A 25,348-nucleotide genomic window follows, 5' to 3' on the forward strand; every position below is an offset into this window, starting at 1 on the left:
AGGAGAATTTTACAAGGTGGCAGCGGCCAATGGTAAGGCACTTCCCTCTTAGCCTACACCAATCACAGAGTGGCCTGCAGCCCAGCCTACCCTGCACAGCTCTTGATGAGCTAACAGAGGGCGAAAGTAGAGGGTATCTACTCTGTAGGTTACGCTAATAGCGAGGACATTATGCGCGCGTGTGTGTTGTAATGTAGGTGTGAGAGTAAAATGTAAGTGTGAGACTGTGTGTGATCCTCTGCAAGCTAGTAGAGTGTGGAAATGTGTGTATGCATGTGTGTGTGGAAGTGTGACAGAGTTGTGGGTCTCTGCAGCATTGCACAGCTTACTGCAGCCATCTAACACGCACGAACGCACGCACGCAGAGAACTGGTCAAAAGTAGTAGACTATATAGGGAACAGGGTGCACTTGGAACACACACCGATGTTCCCCTGTGGAAGGTTACCTCAATAAGAGGTCAGAACAAACACATCAATGACATCATCAGCTTTCAATAAATTCATTTATTATTTCACACAATGAATAACATGAACAAGTTCAACTGTATTTCATCTTAATAAGTGCCCAATGCTGCCAGCCAGGAAAACGGTAGCAAAAGAACAAGCTTTTCCTCAGAGAAAAGAAATAAAAAAAATAGACTACAAGATCATGATAGGTAAACATGACCAGAAGCATGCCAGCAGACATGGATATACATATACATTGCATGTATATGTGCATATTACATATATCTGTATATGAGAGAAGGCAAATACAAAATATGTGTACATTTACACATACATACTAAGAAGGATATATGCATATGCATGCCCATCTAAGTATTTACTTATTTCTATGTCAAATATTTGCAATTTTTTATATTCATACAATGTACAAAAATGCTTTATGAATTAAAAATCCATTACAAAAAGAAACATATCAAACAATGTACAAGTCTTGCTCCAAATTCAATTGAAATTCAACTTCTCCGCTTGTCTAAAATATTGATGAATACAATCAAGTGGAGCATGCAAATAAAGGAAAACCCACTAGTAAAAAGGTTCAAATACACTATGTATACAAACTCAAATATGTCAACACAGTTAAGAGCTCACTTTGTGCTCTTGCAAAGTACATTTATTGGTTTCCTCATCGACGCTTCATCTGCATGTTCAGCTTTGAACAACATTATAGCGTAGAAACACAACATATATGTTAATGAATACACATATTAGTAGAGACTGTGGCTGCTTCTCACATAACTCCATATTTTCCATATAGTCTTCTGTAGTAGTAAACTACTTAGGGTGTAGGGAGTGATTTGAGATGCATGCAGTATGATTCAGCTCCAGTGGCTGTATTGGACTAGTCAGACTGGCCTAAGTGTGGAGGGGTAGAACTCTTCCCTAACCACTGATCCAGGACCAGATGTTCTTTCATCCCCCTGATAATGAAAGTTATGATTTAGGGTTGGGTGATCTGACCCTGGATCTGTGGTTAAGGGCAACTTCTACTTGTAGTCATACCAGCCATACAGTTGGACCAGAGTGAATACAGAATCCAGTACACAACAGGGAACGTAAAACCCACCTTGACCGTACTGGACCATGCGGTCGGTCTCTGTGTGTAGTTAAAGCAGAGGATCAGAACAATACTAGTCAGCTGTAGAAGGCACCGGAACATCGGCTGGTAGAGAAACAGACAGATCCCAGTGGCTTAACTCCAACATCAGAGACCAACCATGGAATACTGAGCTGCCAAGCTTGAAGTCTATAGACCCCTTAGACTGCAACTATACCAAATCTAGACCCCTTAGACCAAACCTAGACTACCACTAGACCACACTCAGACACCCAGACCCTAGAACCGGTTAGAGAGATCCAGGCCTCCTGCGAAAGGTGTAGTTTGGTTATGAGATCCAGTTCAGTCTCTGCTCTCTCTAAGTGGCCTAGAACTGACACACACACTGACAAGGACAGGTGTATATTTGGTAATGCCCTCTGAGCACGTGGTCTGAGTACGTGGTTTGGTAATGCCCTCTGTGCACACACACACACACACACACACACACGCACTTCTGCACTAGGCACCAATTGGCTGAGGGGAGTATAGCTGCTAGCCAATGGGGGTTCTTGGTCTTGGCTGAAGTGCAACAAGAGTCATTATTATAGGCTGGCACAGGTCCTGGGATCTTAACCTTGCTATGACTGTTTGATGAAAATTCTAATTGATGGATAGAGACTGACTAAAGGGCTATTGCTGGTTCTAATGTCTAATGTTGACTAAGATAGGTCAGTGTTCTAGGATGGGCTTAGGTTGGTTGAGGGGATATGCCAGCATATGTAGCTGAGGCCAGTTTGTATCCATGCAGGCAGAACACAACAGAACAGACTATTTACAACAGATAAACACTTCACTACTGGAGCTTGACTTCTGATTAAGGCAGCACTGCAGGGAGCTGCAGTCACTAAAGTTGACATGAAATGATAGTCACTTTCTGCACAACGCTTTACAAATTATTACTGATATTATTCACACTTCTGGATACATGACTGCATGTTTTATTGGGTAAATAAGACACTTATTTGTCTATGTGGAAGGGTGGACTCCTCAGACAGCTCAGGCCAGACCTGATGCATAGCAAACAACTACGTAAGACAGCATGGTTCCCACCAGAACTCCCCTGGCACAGCCTGCACGCCCACAGCCCGGGGGGCCTGGTTCCATTTAGATCCAAGTCCACTTTCCCTTGCTCCTACCACCTCTGCTCCTCACAGCTCAGATATGAAAATACTGCATGGTGATGGATCCACCTGTCTCTCTAATAGAGTGCTTAACAGAGCTCTTTATCTGTTCAATCCAAAGAGCCAGGGGTGAGCATAAGGGGCGTGGAACCTGAAATGGAATCAGGCCTGTTGTACGTATGGCTGCAAAGGGACATAGGTAGTGCCCGTGTTGTGGTGGCTAAGACACACATGTCGAAAATGCACAATCGTTAGTACATGGTTTCAATCTCAGTGACTTCTCTACATTTTTAATTCCCACAGAATGAGATGTGATGGTTTAAGAAACAAACATAAGGCACGTGCAGAACTGCTGGAGCTGACAAGAACCTCCCAGAGAGAGGAGAGGCTTCCCAAGTTTACATTAGACATAGGTCCCAATGAAATACATACCTACTGCTATTTTATGAAATACTGAAAACATTCTAGCTAGCTAGCATCTAATGTCCTGTGTGTTTAGCTGTAGAATGAGAACACTGACAACCTCACACCTGTCTGACAAGTCTGTGAAACACGTAAAACTCGGAGACTTTGGTTCCCTATTCCAATACTTAATTGTTGTTTTTCTACCACTACTCAGATAGAAACCATCAGAGTACCACACACTGATCATTAGTCCTCCTCCAGCTTCACTATCCAATCAAATCTCAGGCTTGGGCTTAGGTTTGACGCCATTGGCTGAGCATCCTGCATATTCAAATGGTTTAAATTAATGCACGTTTCTGAATGGATGTCCACCATTGAAGTCAAGGCCAAATCGTAAGGCTAGAACAAGCATGTAAGTGCTGACTTTGATTAAATGTAAGTGTATGTTTATATAGCAAATTAAAACCAACTTTAAAGGTCGACATTGGGCACAAAAAAATGGTCCAACCCCTCCTCTTTCTCAATTTTCAAACAGAAATGAGGTGTTGGTGGTTCATTGACGTGTCATTCTGTTCTTACGCTACGACTGACGTAGCTAGTTTGTTAGCTAAGCTAGCCACTGTAGCTAGCCAGTATCTCCTCCATGTGTAGATGTCATTTCACAGGATTTGTTTTTGGACAGAAGCTCTAGAGATCGGTAGGAAATGGCACTTCTTTAGCCAAATATCTTATCTATATATTCTTTTGTTGCATTAAATGACCTGGTATGATGGAGCATTGATCAGTTATACAGTTAAAAGCCGTTATCTTTGTGTTTTTGCCCAAAGTTGACCTTTAAGGTTTCACCAAACACCCCTGATATTCCCATGTATGTGATGACCTTCTTATATACACAGAATAAATGAATGGATAGACGTGGTTCCTTCAGTCTGAAAACAAACATGTCTTGAGTCACATCCAGGTCTATTTTTGGTTATAAAACCACAATCCCCACATTTATGGACTATGGTACAACATTTCAGTTTGATATGAGCCAGTACATGTAAATGGGCTGTATTCTGCGGTGTAAAAGGCAGGTAAAAGTAGAGTATGTTCCTATGTACAGTTAGATCATAGCTGTAAAGGCCAGGGAGGCTCAGTCCAGCATATTGCCTTTATAGTATCTCTGCGGCGGGGGGGGGGGGCAAAACTAAGCAGAGCTGCACAATATCATATTAACCAATCACCACCCCCTGTCTGCTGGTAAAGGTGTGGCTATTGCCACATTCAGATAAAGACTATCATAAAGTACCATTGTATTTCATATCGTATAGTACCATAGTATCATACAGTACCTTATCAAATAGTGCCATATAGTATCAGATATTGTACCATAAAGTACCATACAGTATCATATTAAAAGTACCGTATGCATCATTGTTTCACATACATGTATGGTAAGTGTCATTGTCCGTCTTCAGAAGGAACACTCGTTCAGAGTGCAACACTGTTGCTCTTCTAATGTTACTCCAGAGAGACCTACTGCAGTCACACCCCTTACATCCAATCATAGAAGAGAAACAGACAGGCCAATTGGTCAAAGTGCACAGAGGTCCCAGAATTGACGTCTGTTTTGGCTGCTAAGGCCAGTGTTAGCTCCTCTCACCAGCTCTCTGATAGGCCAGAGCTCATCTGTATCGGCAACTGTCCTGCTGTCTGATTAGCTAATGAAACGCCATATCCCCTCCCTCTTCCTTCCTGGGTCTACCCCTGCGTTTCCCTCCTCTGGTCGGTAGGGGCACCAGAGAACGTGCTCTGTGAACTACCGTCTCAATAGCCACTGAGATTGAGTCGTGATTGGAAAACTCCAGAGGCTGGGGGGCGGGACTTGGTCTTAAGCTCCGCTTGCCCGGTAGGTCCACACACCTCTCCAGCACCGGCATCCCAAAGCCCCTCCCTATGTCGCTCCCGTAATTGTTGGGTTCAAATTCATCAATGGGGTGTTTCCGGGGGCGACCAGGTCGCCTTTTGACAACGTTGTTGCCGGTCTTGGCCTGGCGCTGGAGACGCTTCACACGCAGGATCTTCTGCACGTGCTCAAAGCTCCTCTGATTGTTGAGAGAACACATCCTCCTGACCTCACCGTGGATCTGTTCCACCTCATGACGCTTATATCTCCTCTTACCTGGAACACCTGAGAGAGAGAGAGAGAGAGAGAGAGAGAGACACAGGGAGAGAGAGAGTGATAGAAAGAGAGAGAGAGCGAGAAAGACAGAGAGAGAGAGAGAGAGAGACCAAGAGGGAGAGAGAGATAGACCGAGAGAGAGAGAGAGAGAGACAGGGAGAGAGAGAGCGATAGAAAAAGAGAAGCGAGAGAGACAGAGAGAGACCAAGAGGGAGAGAGAGATAGACCAAAAAAAGATGAGGAAAGAGAGAGAGAGAGAGAGAGAGAAGAAACCGAGAGAGAGAGACAGGGAGAGAGAGAGCGATAGAAAGAGAGAGAGCGAGAGAGACAGAGAGAGAGAGAGACCAAGAGGGAGAGAGAGATAGACCGAGAGAGAGAGAGAGAGAGAGAGAGAGAGACCGAGAGAGAGACCGAGAGAGAGAGACCGAGAGAGAGACCGAGAGACCGAGAGGGAGAGAGAGAGAGAGAGAGACACAGAAAGACCGACAGAAAGAGAGAGCGAGACAGACAGACAGAGGAGAGAGAGAGGAGAGAGTTAGATGTGGGACCGCACTTTGACAATGTAAGATGGAGAAGGGGGGGGGGTTTACAAGACATAAATCAGCTGTTTAACAGTTAATGAAACAAAAGCTACATTAGGGGGTTCACAAGACAATGTTACCAAGAAAGAATTGTCTTGAATACCAACAAAAAGCCCACATTGCTGCTCATTGAAATATTTTGTTTTTTGTTTGAGTTCCTTCCTGCTAATTTCCGCCATATTCAGGCCTGCCTTGCCGCTGAAACAGAAGTAGAGATTCCATCCTGTGCTAAAGAGAGGAGATAGAGATGGATAGTGAGAGAGACAGAGAAAGAGATTGATGAATAGCGAGAGAGAGAGGAGCTTCCATTCTGCTAGCAGGAAACCCACAGAAATGTGTCCAGCCATTAAATGTGTCGCTATACAACAGTGTTTCTACGCATCTGGAGCACCGGCTGGCAAACAGGCCAGACACACGCACACGCACCACAGATAATAACACAAATGCACACACAAGCAGGCACACACACACACAAATTCAGCATAAGATTGGCTGAGCAGAGGAAACTGGAGACATATTGTTTCCTTCGTGCTGATGAACTGGGAACTCTGCCCTTCATACACACAGCTCTTTCTCTTTCCACCCCCCCTCCCCCCCTTCTCTCTCCCCTATCTCGCTCTTGCTGTCTGGGAAGGACTTCTGGCTTTCTCGTTCAATGGGTTTTGAGAAGGAGACGAGGATAGAGGATGTGAGGAGTATGCAATTCAGATCTTCTCTCCCTCTCTAGCCCCACCCCCTCTTCTCTGGGCAGTGTTCCCAGATTGAACCAAAGCCAAAATGGAGGAATAGCACAATCAGACACAACAGGCCCAAAAACAGCCGCCTTTAAACGCGCCTGCTCTCTTCCTCTCTTTACCTCTCTCTACCTCCTCTCCTATTCAGTGTGGTTTCTCAGTATTTCAGGGTTTTCCTCCACATTGTTCTAAGCTGTGACAATGTAACAGTACTAACTAACCACTAAGGCTAACAAAGCGATAATTAGACCAAAATACATTTGAATGACACACAAATTAATTCATATTGAATCCATCATTGGTCTTCATAGCTATCAAATGCTTGCTGATGATTTTAAAAGACATTAAAACGTTTCGTCCAAACTCTAGTATTGTAAACATGCCCAATGGTATTGAGATAAGACCTGCATCATAATACGATCATGATAACGTATAAAGCCTCCTGTCCATAGATTCTCTTCTACTGAGACAATACACTAGCACTGAGTAGTAGCAATTTGTGAGGCACAGAAACACACAGACACGCACGCGGACACACACACATGGACAGGAATTTATGAGATGCATACACTGAGTGTACAAAACATTAGGAACACCTTCCTAATATTGAGTTGCACCAAATTTTGCCTTCACAACAGCCTCAATTCGTCGGGGCATGGACTACAAGGTGTCGGAAGCGTTCCACAGGGATGCTGGCCCATGTTGACTCCAATGCTTCCCACAGTTGTGTCAAGTTGGCTGGATGTCCTTTGGGTGGTGGACCATTCTTGATACACACAGGAAACTATAGAGCGTGAAAAACCCAGCAGCGTTGCAGTTCTTGACACACTCAAACGGGTGTGCCTGGCACCTACTACCATACCCTGTTCAAAGGCACTTAAATCTTTTGTCTTACCCCTTCACCCTCTGAATGCCACACATACACAATAAATTTGTCAATTGTCTCGAGACTAAAAAAATCCTTCTTTAACCTGTCTCCTCCCCTTCATCTAAACTGATTGAGGGATCAAATAAGGGATCATAGATTTCACCTGTCATGTTTTGTACACTCAGTGTATTAGCATCATAAAAATGATTACCTTCAGCAGTACTTAGAGCTCAGTATCTATAGTTCTGTCTCAGTCCAGTGGACAATAAAGTTACTGGTCTGAGGTCAGTTCTGTGTCCTGTTTAACTATTTCAGATTTTGGTATGGCAAGCTGATCCTAGACCTGTGTTTAAGGTACACTGCTATCCAGAGCTTTTAGCCAACTGCAGGAGGATGAATTATATTGTGTGCGTGGGTGTGCACACATACACAGAGAAAATCACTTTCATTAACTCCGTAAAAAGGATGACCTGCTTTTATGCAAATGATGGTGAGAGATTGCTGTCAGGTGCAGTTGAACCTGCTGATTAGTGGGAGCAGACACACAGTTCTAATCAGGCTCAGATAAACATCAAATCACAGGGCGGAAATGATTTAGAAACACCCAATCACAGGGAGGAAATGATTTAGAAACCTTCTATCACAGAAGGAAATGATTTCGGAACATTCTATCAGAGGGAGGAAATGATTTCGAAACATTCAACCAAGGAGGAAATGATTTCGAAACATTCAATCACAGGGAGGAAATGATTTCGAAACATTCAATCACAGGAGGAAATGATTTAGAAACATTCAATCACAGGAGGATATGATTTAGAAACATTCAATCACAGGAGGATATGATTTAGAAACATTCAATCACAGGAGGATATGATTTAGAAACATTCAATCACAGGAGGATATGATTTAGAAACATTCAATCACAGGAGGATATGATTTAGAAACATTCAATCACAGGAGGAAATTATTTAGAAACATTCAATCACAGGAGGAAATGATTTAGAAACATTCAATCACAGGAGGATATGATTTAGAAACATTCAATCACAGGAGGATATGATTTAGAAACATTCTATCAAGGAGGACATTTTTATTTTTATTTATTTCACCTTTATTTATCCAGGTAGGCTAGTTGAGAACAAGTTCTCATTTACAACTGCGATCTGGCCAAGATAAAGCAAACCTTTGCTCTCTTAAATAATTATGAATCGATCCACCATAGTGCACAAAAACAACACTTGTTACAGACTATTTTACACAGTTACACATGGAATAAACAAACATAGTCCATAATACAATAGAAAAAGTCTATATACAGTGTGTGCAAATGAGGTAGGATAAGGGAGGTAAGGCAATAAATAGGCCATAGTGGCGAAATAATTACAATATAGCAATTAATGATTTAAATGATTTATAAACATTCAATCACAGGGAGGAAATTATCTAGAAACATTCAATCACAGGGAGGAAATGATTTAGAAACATTCAATCACAGGAGGAAATGATTTAGAAACATTCAATCACAGGAGGAAATGATTTAGAAACATTCAATCACAGGGAGGAAATTATTTAGAAACATTCAATCACAGAGAGGAAATGATTTAGAAACATTCAATCACAGGAGGAAATGATTTAGAAACATTCAATCACAGGGAGGAAATGATTTAGAAACATTCAATCACAGGGAGGAAATGATTTAGAAACATTCAATCACAGAGAGGAAATGATTTAGAAACATTCAATCACAGGAGGAAATTATTTAGAAACATTCAATCACACAAGAGTGGAGAATAATATACGTTTCAGATCAGTGTGTCTGTGTGTGTTTTAATTGGGCTAGGGCTGGTCTGTGGCCGTAGCAGTAAGTCATGCTGGTGTAGAGAGGAGAGAGGGAGACAGGGAAGAAGGAGTAGAGAGAGAGGAAGGAGAGAAAGAGGAAGATGGGGAAGAGGGAGTGGAGAGGGAGGGAGGAGAGACGGGGAGGCTGGGAAGATGGGGGAAAGAGGGGGAACAGGGAGAGGAGAGAGTGAGGGAATAAAGAGAAAGAAGGGGTATACCCTGTCTAGAGCAGTAGAAGAGATGGAGGAAGGGAGAGTGAGAAAAAGGGGTAGAAGAAGGGAGTTAGAGAGGGGGGTAGTGTGTGCGTGAGTCATCTCCCATGGGACCCCTGGGGAGGGGGATGTAATCTAAGTGAGCCCCTGGCTTCTCTCCCCCTCCGCTGGACTAGGCCCCACTCATTAAAGTCCTGGCTGGTAGCCAGCTCTGTTAACACAGCCACTGCCTTTTACTGCCTGTCTGGAGAATAGAAATCACAACCTGGGAATCATATATCTCTGGGACCAACCATTGGCAGGCTGAGAGGGAGGGAGGGAGAGATTGGTGAATTATAGACCTCTCCACCCATGCGTTTCGTTCTCTCTCTCTGGCCAGATGTGCTCGCTGCACTCAGAATACAGAATGTACCACAAACACATTTGTTCAGTATTTGGTGCTTTAGGAGCTGACTGCCTCTTTGTCTGCTGTAGGCTTACACATGTTCAACTGGCTGCTTGAAAACTGGGAAGACACCTTAAAACACTATCCACATCATATATATACATTTGATGTAAAAACAGAATAATAAGCAGCTACTGAAATTGTTTTCCACTATCGGGACAAGAATTAATGCATGTACTGCCTCAGTACAACAATATATTTTGAGCTAAATCTGAACAATCAGATATCTGGTGAGAGTGGAGCTGTGTTACAACATGGTAATAAGCCTGTTACTGTCAGTAATACGTTGTTACCTGTTAGAGTGGAGCTGTGTTACAACATGGTAATAAGCCTGTTACTGTCAGTAATACGTTGTTACCTGTTAGAGTGGAGCTGTGTTACAACATGGTAATAAGCCTGTTACTGTCAGTAATACGTTGTTACCTGTTAGAGTGGAGCTGTGTTGCAACATGGTAATAAGTCTAATAGAATAGTAATAGGTTGTTACCTGTTAGAGTGGAGCTGTGTTACAACATGGTAATAAGCCTGTTACTGTCAGTAATACGTTGTTACCTGTTAGAGTGGGGCTGTGTTACAACATGGTAATAAGCCTGTTACTGTCAGTAATACGTTGTTACCCGTTAGAGTGGGGCTGTGTTACAACATGGTAATAAGCCTGTTACTGTCAGTAATACGTTGTTACCTGTTAGAGTGGGGCTGTGTTACAACATGGTAATAAGCCTGTTACTGTCAGTAATACGTTGTTACCTGTTAGAGTGGAGCTGTGTTACAACATGGTAATAAGCCTGTTACTGTCAGTAATACGTTGTTACCCGTTAGAGTGGGGCTGTGTTACAACATGGTAATAAGCCTGTTACTGTCAGTAATACGTTGTTACCTGTTAGAGTGGGGCTGTGTTACAACATGGTAATAAGCCTGTTACTGTCAGTAATACGTTGTTACCTGTTAGAGTGGAGCTGTGTTACAACATGGTAATAAGCCTGTTACTGTCAGTAATACGTTGTTACCTGTTAGAGTGGGGCTGTGTTACAACATGGTAATAAGCCTGTTACTGTCAGTAATACGTTGTTACCTGTTAGAGTGGGGCTGTGTTACAACATGGTAATAAGCCTGTTACTGTCAGTAATACGTTGTTACCTGTTAGAGTGGAGCTGTGTTACAACATGGTAATAAGCCTGTTACTGTCAGTAATACGTTGTTACCTGTTAGAGTGGGGCTGTGTTACAACACGGTAATAAGTCTAATAGAATAGTAATAGGTTGTTACCTGTTATAGTGGGGCTGTGTTACAACATGGTAATAAGCCTGTTACTGTCAGTAATACGTTGTTACCTGTTAGAGTGGGGCTGTGTTACAACACGGTAATAAGCCTGTTAGTCAGTAATACGTTGTTACCTGTTAGAGTGGGGCTGTGTTACAACATGGTAATAAGCCTGTTACTGTCAGTAATACGTTGTTACCTGTTAGAGTGGGGCTGTGTTACAACATGGTAATAAGCCTGTTACTGTCAGTAATACGTTGTTACCTGTTAGAGTGGGGCTGTGTTACAACATGGTAATAAGCCTGTTACTGTCAGTAATACGTTGTTACCTGTTAGAGTGGGGCTGTGTTACAACATGGTAATAAGCCTGTTACTGTCAGTAATACGTTGTTACCTGTTAGAGTGGGGCTGTGTTACAACACGGTAATAAGTCTAATAGAATAGTAATAGGTTGTTACCTGTTATAGTGGGGCTGGAACTGTGGAAGGACTCTCCTCTTTCATGGATCTTCTCTTTCCTGGCATTGTGGAACGACATCACCCCTTCCTCTCCGAACACTGCTAAGCCCCTCCTTCTGCCATGCCCACTGCCCTCCTCTTTCTCCTCCCGCAATCTGAAAAGGTCAGAGGTCAAATCTGGCCGCAGTGATTGGCTGCTGTAGTTGCTCACGAAGCTGCTCACTGGCTCTCCGGACGTGCGTTGGCGAAACTGGACATGGTCCATAGAGAGAGAAGAGAGAGGGTTCGATGCAAACATCGCTCCCCTGGATCCCCCTCTAGAGCCTCTCCCACCCCCCCTTTGCTTCTCCTGACGCTTCTGGTTGGTCATCTCCCACCTGTCAGTCAGCAGGTTGAGCAGCCCATTGGTCTTGGCACCGCTGAAGAGCCCGCCCAGCTCTTGTCTGTCATGGGGTGAGAGGAGGTTGGTTTCTTCCTTATGTTTGTGTTTGTGCTTATGTTTCCTCTTGTGGAGCCTCACCCCTCCAAGAACTCCACCACCCAAGGATCCCAGTCCTTCTCCCCGACCAGAGGAGCCCTGCAGTGGGCCGCTAGATGCCTGGAGCTTGGAGTGGCCCCCAGAGTGGAACTTCGGAGGGGGGACGGCAGGCCTCATGAAGGGGGAGGGTGGTGAAGGGCCGTGGGGATGGTGGGGAAGGTAGAGGGGGGGTGATGGGGCGTAGTAGCCCAGGCTCAGAGGCGGGGCATAAGGCATGGCATATGGTGCATAGTAGTTCCCCCCCGCCAGCGGATACCCAAACCCCTGGACAAAAGGCAGCTTGGATGTGATTGGCTCGCTGGTTTTGGCGGGCCGGCCGCGCCTCCTCTTGGCCTTGAGCTCGGCGGTCCTGCGAAGGTACGGGGCGGGGTCACAGGGGTAGGGGTCATAGGTCAGGGGGTAGTAGTGATGGTGGAAGTTGAGGCGGAAGATGGAGGGGTAGGGGTGCTGGGGGTAGCAGGATGCGTAGCGTCGGTGAGACACATGTAGCTGCTGCAGCTTTACCACCACCTGGCAGAGGAGAGGAGGAGAGGTCATATCAGTACTGGATAATACATACAGTCCAGAGGAGAGGAGGAGAGGCCATATCAGTACTGGATAATACATACAGTCCAGAGGAGAGGTCATATCAGTACTGGATAATACATACAGTCCAGAGGAGAGGAGGAGAGGTCATATCAGTACTGGAAAATACATACAGTCCAGAGGAGAGGTCATATCAGTACTGGATAATAAATACAGTCCAGAGGAGAGGTCATATCAGTACTGGATAATACATACAGTCCAGAGGAGAGGAGGAGAGGTCATATCAGTACTGGATAATACATACAGTCCAGAGGAGAGGAGGAGAGGTCATATCAGTACTGGATAATACATACAGTCCAGAGGAGAGGAGGAGAGGTCATATCAGTACTGGATAATACATACAGTCCAGAGGAGAGGTCATATCAGTACTGGATAATACATACAGTCCAGAGGAGAGGAGGAGAGGTCATATCAGTACTGGAAAATACATACAGTCCAGAGGAGAGGTCATATCAGTACTGGATAATAAATACAGTCCAGAGGAGAGGTCATATCAGTACTGGATAATACATACAGTCCAGAGGAGAGGAGGAGAGGTCATATAAGTACTGGATAATACATACAGTCCAGAGGAGAGGAGGAGAGGTCATATCAGTACTGGATAATACATACAGTCCAGAGGAGAGGAGGAGAGGTCATATCAGTACTGGATAATACATACAGTCCAGAGGAGAGGTCATATCAGTACTGGATAATACATACAGTCCAGAGGAGAGGAGGAGAGGTCATATCAGTACTGCATAATACATACAGTCCAGAGGAGAGGCCATATCAGTACTGGATAATACATACAGTCCAGAGGAGAGGTCATATCAGTACTGGATAATACATACAGTCCAGAGGAGGAGAGGCCATATCAGTACTGGATAATACATACAGTCCAGAGGAGAGGTCATATCAGTACTGGATAATACATACAGTCCAGAGGAGGAGAGGCCATATCAGTACTGGATAATACATACAGTCCAGAGGAGAGGTCATATCAGTACTGGATAATACATACAGTCCAGAGGAAAGGAGGAGAGGTCATATCAGTACTGGATAATACATACAGTCCAGAGGAGAGGCCATATCAGTACTGCATAATACATACAGTCCAGAGGAAAGGAGGAGAGGTCATATCAGTACTGGATAATACATACAGTCCAGAGGAGAGGTCATATCAGTACTGGATAATACATACAGTCCAGAGGAGGAGAGGTCATATCAGTACTGGATAATACATAAAGTCCAGAGGAGGAGAGGCCATATCAGTACTGGATAATACATACAGTCCAGAGGAGGAGAGGAGAGATCATATCAGTACTGGAAAATACATACAGTCCAGAGGAGAGGTCATATCAGTACTGGATAATACATACAGTCCAGAGGAGGAGAGGAGAGGTCATATCAGTACTGGATAATACATACAGTCCAGAGGAGGAGAGGAGAGGTCATATCAGTACTGGATAATACATACACTCCAGAGGAGAGGTCATGTCAGTACTGGATAATACATTGAGTCCAGAGGAGAGGTCATATCAGTACTGGATAATACATACAGTCCAGAGGAAAGGAGGAGAGGTCATATCAGTACTGGATAATACATACAGTCCAGAGGAGAGGTCATATCAGTACTGGATAATACATACAGTCCAGAGGAGAAGAGGAGAGATCATATCAGTACTGGATAATACATACAGTCCAGAGGAGAGGTCATATCAGTACTGGATAATACATACAGTCCAGAGGAGAGGAGGAGAGGTCATATCAGTACTGCATAATACATACAGTCCAGAGGAGAGGCCATATCAGTACTGGATAATACATACAGTCCAGAGGAGAGGTCATATCAGTACTGGATAATACATACAGTCCAGAGGAGGAGAGGCCATATCAGTACTGGATAATACATACAGTCCAGAGGAGAGGTCATATCAGTACTGGATAATACATACAGTCCAGAGGAGGAGAGGCCATATCAGTACTGGATAATACATACAGTCCAGAGGAGAGGTCATATCAGTACTGGATAATACATACAGTCCAGAGGAAAGGAGGAGAGGTCATATCAGTACTGGATAATACATACAGTCCAGAGGAGAGGCCATATCAGTACTGCATAATACATACAGTCCAGAGGAAAGGAGGAGAGGTCATATCAGTACTGGATAATACATACAGTCCAGAGGAGAGGTCATATCAGTACTGGATAATACATACAGTCCAGAGGAGGAGAGGTCATATCAGTACTGGATAATACATACAGTCCAGAGGAGGAGAGGCCATATCAGTACTGGATAATACATACAGTCCAGAGGAGGAGAGGAGAGATCATATCAGTACTGGAAAATACATACAGTCCAGAGGAGAGGTCATATCAGTACTGGATAATACATACAGTCCAGAGGAGGAGAGGAGAGGTCATATCAGTACTGGAAAATACATACAGTCCAGAGGAGAGGTCATATCAGTACTGGATAATACATACAGTCCAGAGGAGAAGAGGAGAGGCCATATCAGTACTGGATAATACATACAGTCCAGAGGAGAGGAGGAGAGGACATATCAGTACTGGAAAATACATACAGTCCAGAGGAGAGGTCATATCAGTACTGGATAATAAATACAGTCCAGAGGAGAGGTCATATCAGTACTGGATAATACATACAGTCCAGAGGAGAGGAGGAGAGGTCATATCAGTACTGGATAATACATACAGTCCAGAGGAGAGGAGGAGAGGTCATATCAGTACTGGATAATACATACAGTCCAGAGGAGAGGAGGAGAGGTCATATCAGTACTGGATAATTCATACAGTCCAGAGGAGAGGTCATATCAGTACTGGATAATACATACAGTCCAGAGGAGAGGAGGAGAGGTCATATCAGTACTGCATAATACATACAGTCCAGAGGAGAGGCCATATCAGTACTGGATAATACATACAGTCCAGAGGAGAGGTCATATCAGTACTGGATAATACATACAGTCCAGAGGAGGAGAGGCCATATCAGTACTGGATAATACATACAGTCCAGAGGAGAGGTCATATCAGTACTGGATAATACATACAGTCCAGAGGAGGAGAGGCCATATCAGTACTGGATAATACATACAGTCCAGAGGAAAGGAGGAGAGGTCATATCAGTACTGGATAATACATACAGTCCAGAGGAGAGGCCATATCAGTACTGCATAATACATACAGTCCAGAGGAAAGGAGGAGAGGTCATATCAGTACTGGATAATACATACAGTCCAGAGGAGAGGTCATATCAGTACTGGATAATACATACAGTCCAGAGGAGAGGTCATATCAGTACTGGATAATACATACAGTCCAGAGGAGGAGAGGTCATATCAGTACTGGATAATACATACAGTCCAGAGGAGGAGAGGCCATATCAGTACTGGATAATACATATAGTCCAGAGGAGGAGAGGAGAGATCATATCAGTACTGGAAAATACATACAGTCCAGAGGAGAGGTCATATCAGTACTGGATAATACATACAGTCCAGAGGAGGAGAGGAGAGGTCATATCAGTACTGGAAAATACATACAGTCCAGAGGAGAGGTCATATCAGTACTGGATAATACATACAGTCCAGAGGAGGAGAGGAGAGGTCATATCAGTACTGGATAATACATAGAGTCCAGAGGAGAGGTCACGTCAGTACTGGATAATACATTGAGTCCAGAGGAGAGGTCATATCAGTACTGGATAATACATACAGTCCAGAGGAAAGGAGGAGAGGTCATATCAGTACTGGATAATACATACAGTCCAGAGGAGAGGTCATATCAGTACTGGATAATACATACAGTCCAGAGGAGAGGAGGAGAGATCATATCAGTACTGGATAATACATACAGTCCAGAGGAGAGGAGGAGAGGACATATCAGTACTGGATAATACATACAGTCCAGAGGAGAGGAGGAGAGGTCATATCAGTACTGGATAATACATACAGTCCAGAGGAGAGGAGGAGAGATCATATCAGTACTGGATAATACTACAGTCCAGAGGAGAGGAGGAGAGGTCATATCAGTACTGGATAATACATACAGTCCAGAGGAGAGGAGGAGAGGCCATATCAGTACTGGATAATACATACAGTCCAGAGGAGAGGAGGAGAGGTCATATCAGTACTGGATAATACATACAGTCCAGAGGAGAGGAGGAGAGGTCATATCAGTACTGGATAATACATACAGTCCAGAGGAGAGGTCATATCAGTACTGGATAATACATACAGTCCAGAGGAGAGGTCATATCAGTACTGGATAATACTACAGTCCAGAGGAGAGGAGGAGAGGTCATATCAGTACTGGATAATACATACAGTCCAGAGGAGAGGAGGAGAGGCCATATCAGTACTGGATAATACATACAGTCCAGAGGAGAGGAGGAGAGGCCATATCAGTACTGGATAATACATACAGTCCAGAGGAGAGGAGGAGAGGTCATATCAGTACTGGATAATACATACAGTCCAGAGGAGAGGTCATATCAGTACTGGATAATACATACAGTCCAGAGGAGAGGTCATATCAGTACTGGATAATACATACAGTCCAGAGGAGAGGCAATATCAGTACTGGATAATACATACAGTCCAGAGGAGAGGCAATATCAGTACTGGATAATACATACAGTCCAGAGGAGGAGAGGACATATCAGTACTGGATAATACATACAGTCCAGAGGAGAGGAGGAGAGGTCATATCAGTACTGGATAATACATACAGTCCAGAGGAGAGGAGGAGAGATCATATCAGTACTGGATAATACTACAGTCCAGAGGAGAGGAGGAGAGGTCATATCAGTACTGGATAATAGATACAGTCCAGAGAAGAGGTCATATCAGTACTGGATAATACATACAGTCCAGAGGAGAGGTCATATCAGTACTGGATAATACATACAGTCCAGAGGAAAGGTCATATCAGTACTGGATAATACATACAGTCCAGAGGAGAGGCCATATCAGTACTGGATAATACATAAAGTCCAGAGGAGAGGTCATATCAGTACTTGATAATACATACAGTCCAGAGGAGGAGAGGCCATATCAGTACTGGATAATACATACAGTCCAGAGGAGAGGTCATATCAGTACTGGATAATACATACAGTCCAGAGGAGAGGTCATATCAGTACTGGATAATACATACAGTCCAGAGGAGAGGCCATATCAGTACTGGATAATACATACAGTCCAGAGGAGAGGTCATATCAGTACTTGATAATACATACAGTCCAGAGGAGGAGAGGCCATATCAGTACTGGATAATACATAGAGTCCAGAGGAGAGGTCATGTCAGTACTGGATAATACATAGAGTCCAGAGGAGAGGTCATATCAGTACTGGATAATACATACAGTCCAGAGGAAAGGAGGAGAGGTCATATCAGTACTGGATAATACATACAGTCCAGAGGAGAGGTCATATCAGTACTGGATAATACATAGAGTCCAGAGGAGAGGTCATATCAGTACAGGATAATACATACAGTCCAGAGGAGAGGAGGAGAGGTCATATCAGTACTGGATAATACATACACTCCAGAGGAGAGGAGGAGAGGTCATATCAGTACTGGATAATACATACAGTCCAGAGGAGGAGAGGAGAGGTCATATCAGTACTGGATAACACATACAGTCCAGAGGAGAGGAGGAGAGGTCATATCAGTACTGGATAATACATACACTCCAGAGGAGAGGAGGAGAGGTCATATCAGTACTGGATAATACATACAGTCCAAAGGAGGAGAGGAGAGGTCATATCAGTACTGGATAATACATACAGTCCAGAGGAGAGGTCATATCAGTACTGGATAATACATACAGTCCAGAGGAGAGGAGGAGAGGTCATATCAGTACTGGATAATACATACAGTCCAGAGGAGAGGAGGAGAGATCATATCAGTACTGGATAATACTACAGTCCAGAGGAGAGGAGGATAGGTCATATCAGTACTGGATAATACATACAGTCCAGAGGAGAGGTCATATCAGTACTGGATAATACATACACTCCAGAGGAGAAGAGGAGAGGTCATATCAGTACTGGATAATACATACAGTCCAGAGGAGAGGTCATATCAGTACTGGATAATACATACACTCCAGAGGAGAAGAGGAGAGGTCATATCAGTACTGGATAATACATACAGTCCAGAGGAGGAGAGGAGAGGTCATATCAGTACTGGATAATACATACAGTCCAGAGGAGAGGCCATATCAGTACCGGATAATACATACAGTCCAGAGGAGAGGAGGAGAGGTCATATCAGTACTGGATAATACATACAGTCCAAGGAGGAGAGGTCATATCAGTACTGGATAATACATACAGTCCAGAGGAGAGGTCATATCAGTACTGGATAATACATACAGTCCAGAGGAGAGGTCATATCAGTACCGGATAATACATACAGTCCAGAGGAGAGGAGGAGAGGCCATATCAGTACCGGATAATACATACAGTCCAGAGGAGAGGAGGAGAGGTCATATCAGTACTGGATAATACATACAGTCCAGAGGAGAGGTCATATCAGTACTGGATAATACATACAGTCCAGAGGAGAGGTCATATCAGTACTGGATAATACATACAGTCCAGAGGAGAGGTCATATCAGTACTGGATAATACATACAGTCCAGAGGAGAGGAGGAGAGGCCATATCAGTACTGGATAATACATACAGTCCAGAGGAGAGGAGGAGAGGTCATATCAGTACTGGATAATACATACAGTCCAGAAGGGGGAGAGGTGAGGTCAAATCAGTACTGGATAATACATACAGTCCAGAGGAGGAGAGGAGAGGTCATATCAGTACTGGATAATACATACAGTCCAGAGGAGAGGAGGAGAGGCCATATCAGTACTGGATAATAGATACAGTCCAGAGGAGAGGTCATATCAGTACTGGATAATACATACAGTCCAGAGGAGAGGAGGAGAGATCATATCAGTACTGGATAATACATACAGTCCAGAGGAGAGGAGGAGAGGTCATATCAGTACTGGATAATACATACAGTCCAGAGGAGAGGAGGAGAGGTCATATCAGTACTGGACAATACATACAGTCCAGAGGAGAGGAGGAGAGGTCATATCAGTACTGGATAATACATACAGTCCAGAGGAGAGGAGGAGAGATCATATCAGTACTGGATAATACTACAGTCCAGAGGAGAGGTCATATCAGTACTGGATAATACATACAGTCCAGAAGGGGGAGAGGAGAGGTCAAATCAGTACTGGATAATACATACAGTCCAGAGGAGAGGTCATATCAGTACTGGATAATACATACAGTCCAGAGGAGAGGCCATATCAGTACTGGATGATACATACAGTCCAGAGGAGGGGTCATATCAGTACTTGATAATACATACAGTCCAGAGGAGGAGAGGCCATATCAGTACTGGATAATACATACAGTCCAGAGGAGAGGTCATATCAGTACTGGATAATACATACAGTCCAGAGGAGGAGAGGCCATATCAGTACTGGATAATACATAGAGTCCAGAGGAGAGGTCATGTCAGTACTGGATAATACATAGAGTCCAGAGGAGAGGTCATATCAGTACTGGATAATACATACAGTCCAGAGGAAAGGAGGAGAGGTCATATCAGTACTGGATAATACATACAGTCCAGAGGAGAGGTCATATCAGTACTGGATAATACATAGAGTCCAGAGGAGAGGTCATATCAGTACTGGATAATACATACAGTCCAGAGGAGAGGAGGAGAGATCATATCAGTACTGGATAATACATACAGTCCAGAGGAGAGGAGGAGAGATCATATCAGTACTGGATAATACATACAGTCCAGAGGAGAGGAGGAGAGATCAGATCAGTACTGGATAATACATACAGTCCAGAGGAGAGGAGGAGAGGTCATATCAGTACTGGATAATACATACAGTCCAGAGGAGAGGAGGAGAGATCATATCAGTACTGGATAATACATACAGTCCAGAGGAGAGGAGGAGAGGTCATATCAGTACTGGATAATACATACAGTCCAGAGGAGAGGAGGAGAGATCAGATCAGTACTGGATAATACATACAGTCCAGAGGAGAGGAGGAGAGGTCATATCAGTACTGGATAATACATACACTCCAGAGGAGAGGAGGAGAGGTCATATCAGTACTGGATAATACATACAGTCCAAAGGAGGAGAGGAGAGGTCATATCAGTACTGGATAATACATACAGTCCAGAGGAGAGGAGGAGAGGTCATATCAGTACTGGATAATACATACAGTCCAGAGGAGAGGAGGAGAGGTCATATCAGTACTGGATAATACATACAGTCCAGAGGAGAGGAGGAGAGATCATATCAGTACTGGATAATACATACAGTCCAGAGGAGAGGAGGATAGGTCATATCAGTACTGGATAATACATACAGTCCAGAGGAGAGGAGAGGTCATATCAGTACTGGATAATACATACAGTCCAGAGGAGGAGAGGAGAGGTCATATCAGTACTGGATAATACATACAGTCCAGAGGAGAGGCCATATCAGTACCGGATAATACATACAGTCCAGAGGAGAGGAGGAGAGGTCATATCAGTACTGGATAATACATACAGTCCAGAGGAGAGGTCATATCAGTACTGGATAATACATACAGTCCAGAGGAGAGGTCATATCAGTACTGGATAATACATACAGTCCAGAGGAGAGGTCATATCAGTACTGGATAATACATACAGTCCAGAGGAGAGGAGGAGAGGCCATATCAGTACCGGATAATACATACAGTCCAGAGGAGAGGAGGAGAGGTCATATCAGTACTGGATAATACATACAGTCCAGAGGAGAGGTCATATCAGTACTGGATAATACATACAGTCCAGAGGAGAGGAGGAGAGGTCATATCAGTACTGGATAATACATACAGTCCAGAGGAGAGGAGGAGAGGCCATATCAGTACTGGATAATACATACAGTCCAGAGGAGAGGAGGAGAGGTCATATCAGTACTGGATAATACATACAGTCCAGAAGGGGGAGAGGAGAGGTCAAATCAGTACTGGATAATACATACAGTCCAGAGGAGGAGAGGAGAGGTCATATCAGTACTGGATAATACATACAGTCCAGAGGAGAGGAGGAGAGGCCATATCAGTACTGGATAATACATACAGTCCAGAGGAGAGGAGGAGAGGTCATATCAGTACTGGATAATACATACAGTCCAGAGGAGAGGAGGAGAGATCATATCAGTACTGGATAATACATACAGTCCAGAGGAGAGGTCATATCAGTACTGGATAATACATACAGTCCAGAGGAGAAGAGGAGAGGTAATATCAGTACTGGATAATAGATACAGTCCAGAGGAGAGGAGGAGAGGTCATATCAGTACTGGATAATACATACAGTCCAGAGGAGAGTTCATATCAGTACTGGATAATACATAGAGTCCAGAGGAGAGGAGGAGAGGTCATATCACTACTGGATAATACATACAGTCCAGAGGAGAGGAGGAGAGGTCATATCAGTACTGGATAATACATACAGTCCAGAGGAGAGGTCATATCAGTACTGGATAATACATACAGTCCAGAGGAGAGGTCATATCAGTACTGGATAATACATACAGTCCAGAGGAGAGGTCATATCAGTACTGGATAATACATACAGTCCAGAGGAGAGGAGGAGAGGCCATATCAGTACCGGATAATACATACAGTCCAGAGGAGAGGAGGAGAGGTCATATCAGTACTGGATAATACATACAGTCCAGAGGAGAGGTCATATCAGTACTGGATAATACATACAGTCCAGAGGAGAGGAGGAGAGGTCATATCAGTACTGGATAATACATACAGTCCAGAGGAGAGGAGGAGAGGCCATATCAGTACTGGATAATACATACAGTCCAGAGGAGAGGAGGAGAGGTCATATCAGTACTGGATAATACATACAGTCCAGAAGGGGGAGAGGAGAGGTCAAATCAGTACTGGATAATACATACAGTCCAGTGGAGGAGAGGAGGAGAGGTCATATCAGTACTGGATAATACATACAGTCCAGAGGAGAGGAGGAGAGGTCATATCAGTACTGGATAATACATACAGTCCAGAGGAGAGGAGGAGAGATCATATCAGTACTGGATAATACATACAGTCCAGAGGAGAGGAGGAGAGGTAATATCAGTACTGGATAATAGATACAGTCCAGAGGAGAGGTCATATCAGTACTGGATAATACATACAGTCCAGAGGAGAGGAGGAGAGGCCATATCAGTACTGGATAATACATACAGTCCAGAGGAGAGGAGGAGAGGTCATATCAGTACTGGATAATACATACAGTCCAGAGGAGGAGAGGAGAGGTCATATCAGTACTGGATAATACATACAGTCCAGAGGAGAGGCCATATCAGTACTGGATAATACATAGAGTCCAGAGGAGAGGAGGAAAGGACATATCAGTACTGGATAATACATACAGTCCAGAGGAGAGGAGGAGAGATCATATCAGTACTGGATAATACATACAGTCCAGAGGAGAGGAGGAGAGATCATATCAGTACTGGATAATACATACAGTCCAGAGGAGAGGAGGAGAGGTCATATCAGTACTGGATAATACATACAGTCCAGAGGAGAGGAGGAGAGGTCATATCAGTACTGGATAATACATACAGTCCAGAGGAGAGGAGGAGAGGTCATATCAGTACTGGATAATACATACAGTCCAGAGGAGAGGAGGAGAGATCATATCAGTACTGGATAATACTACAGTCCAGAGGAGAGGAGGAGAGGTCATATCAGTACTGGATAATACATACAGTCCAGAGGAGAGGCCATATCAGTACTGGATAATACATACAGTCCAGAGGAGAGGAGGAGAGGTCATATCAGTACTGGATAATACATACAGTCCAGAGGAGAGGTCATATCAGTACTGGATAATACATACAGTCCAGAGGAGAGGCCATATCAGTACTGGATGATACATACAGTCCAGAGGAGGGGTCATATCAGTACTTGATAATACATACAGTCCAGAGGAGGAGAGGCCATATCAGTACTGGATAATACATACAGTCCAGAGGAGAGGTCATATCAGTACTGGATAATACATACAGTCCAGAGGAGGAGAGGTCATATCAGTACTGGATAATACATACAGTCCAGAGGAGGAGAGGCCATATCAGTACTGGATAATACATAGAGTCCAGAGGAGAGGTCATGTCAGTACTGGATAATACATAGAGTCCAGAGGAGAGGTCATATCAGTACTGGATAATACATACAGTCCAGAGGAAAGGAGGAGAGGTCATATCAGTACTGGATAATACATACAGTCCAGAGGAGAGGTCATATCAGTACTGGATAATACATACAGTCCAGAGGAGAGGAGGAGAGATCATATCAGTACTGGATAATACATACAGTCCAGAGGAGAGGAGGAGAGATCAGATCAGTACTGGATAATACATACAGTCCAGAGGAGAGGAGGAGAGGTCATATCAGTACTGGATAATACATACACTCCAGAGGAGAGGAGGAGAGGTCATATCAGTACTGGATAATACATACAGTCCAGAGGAGAGGAGGAGAGGTCATATCAGTACTGGATAATACATACAGTCCAGAGGAGAGGTCATATCAGTACTGGATAATACATACAGTCCAGAGGAGAGGTCATATCAGTACTGGATAATACATACAGTCCAGAGGAGAGGAGGAGAGGCCATATCAGTACCGGATAATACATACAGTCCAGAGGAGAGGAGGAGAGGTCATATCAGTACTGGATAATACATACAGTCCAGGAGGAGAGGTCATATCAGTACTGGATAATACATACAGTCCAGAGGAGAGGAGGAGAGGTCATATCAGTACTGGATAATACATACAGTCCAGAGGAGAGGAGGAGAGGCCATATCAGTACTGGATAATACATACAGTCCAGAGGAGAGGAGGAGAGGTCATATCAGTACTGGATAATACATACAGTCCAGAAGGGGGAGAGGAGAGGTCAAATCAGTACTGGATAATACATACAGTCCAGTGGAGGAGAGGAGGAGAGGTCATATCAGTACTGGATAATACATACAGTCCAGAGGAGAGGAGGAGAGGTCATATCAGTACTGGATAATACATACAGTCCAGAGGAGAGGAGGAGAGATCATATCAGTACTGGATAATACATACAGTCCAGAGGAGAGGAGGAGAGGTAATATCAGTACTGGATAATAGATACAGTCCAGAGGAGAGGTCATATCAGTACTGGATAATACATACAGTCCAGAGGAGAGGAGGAGAGGCCATATCAGTACTGGATAATACATACAGTCCAGAGGAGAGGAGGAGAGGTCATATCAGTACTGGATAATACATACAGTCCAGAGGAGGAGAGGAGAGGTCATATCAGTACTGGATAATACATACAGTCCAGAGGAGGAGAGGAGAGGTCATATCAGTACTGGATAATACATACAGTCCAGAGGAGAGGCCATATCAGTACTGGATAATACATAGAGTCCAGAGGAGAGGAGGAAA

At 43.9% G+C, this 25,348-nt stretch overlaps 1 protein-coding gene across 1 annotated transcript in view; it reads right to left on the bottom strand.

The window, feature by feature from the left end:
- Nucleotides 1-486: 486 nt before the first annotated feature.
- LOC106580280 (SET-binding protein) overlaps nt 487-25,348 on the bottom strand; it is a 97,461-nt gene continuing 72,599 nt past the window's right edge. Inside the window, exons 4-5 of the mRNA XM_045703362.1 lie at nt 11,691-12,738; nt 487-5,302 (exon numbers count right to left, since the gene is read on the bottom strand). Coding sequence (XP_045559318.1) covers nt 4,833-5,302; nt 11,691-12,738 — 1,518 coding nt within the window. The 3' untranslated portion in view covers nt 487-4,832. The remainder of the gene's footprint in view (nt 5,303-11,690; nt 12,739-25,348) is intronic.

This window comes from Salmo salar, chromosome ssa20 (assembly GCF_905237065.1).
Source record: "Salmo salar chromosome ssa20, Ssal_v3.1, whole genome shotgun sequence".
NCBI lineage: Eukaryota > Metazoa > Chordata > Actinopteri > Salmoniformes > Salmonidae > Salmo > Salmo salar.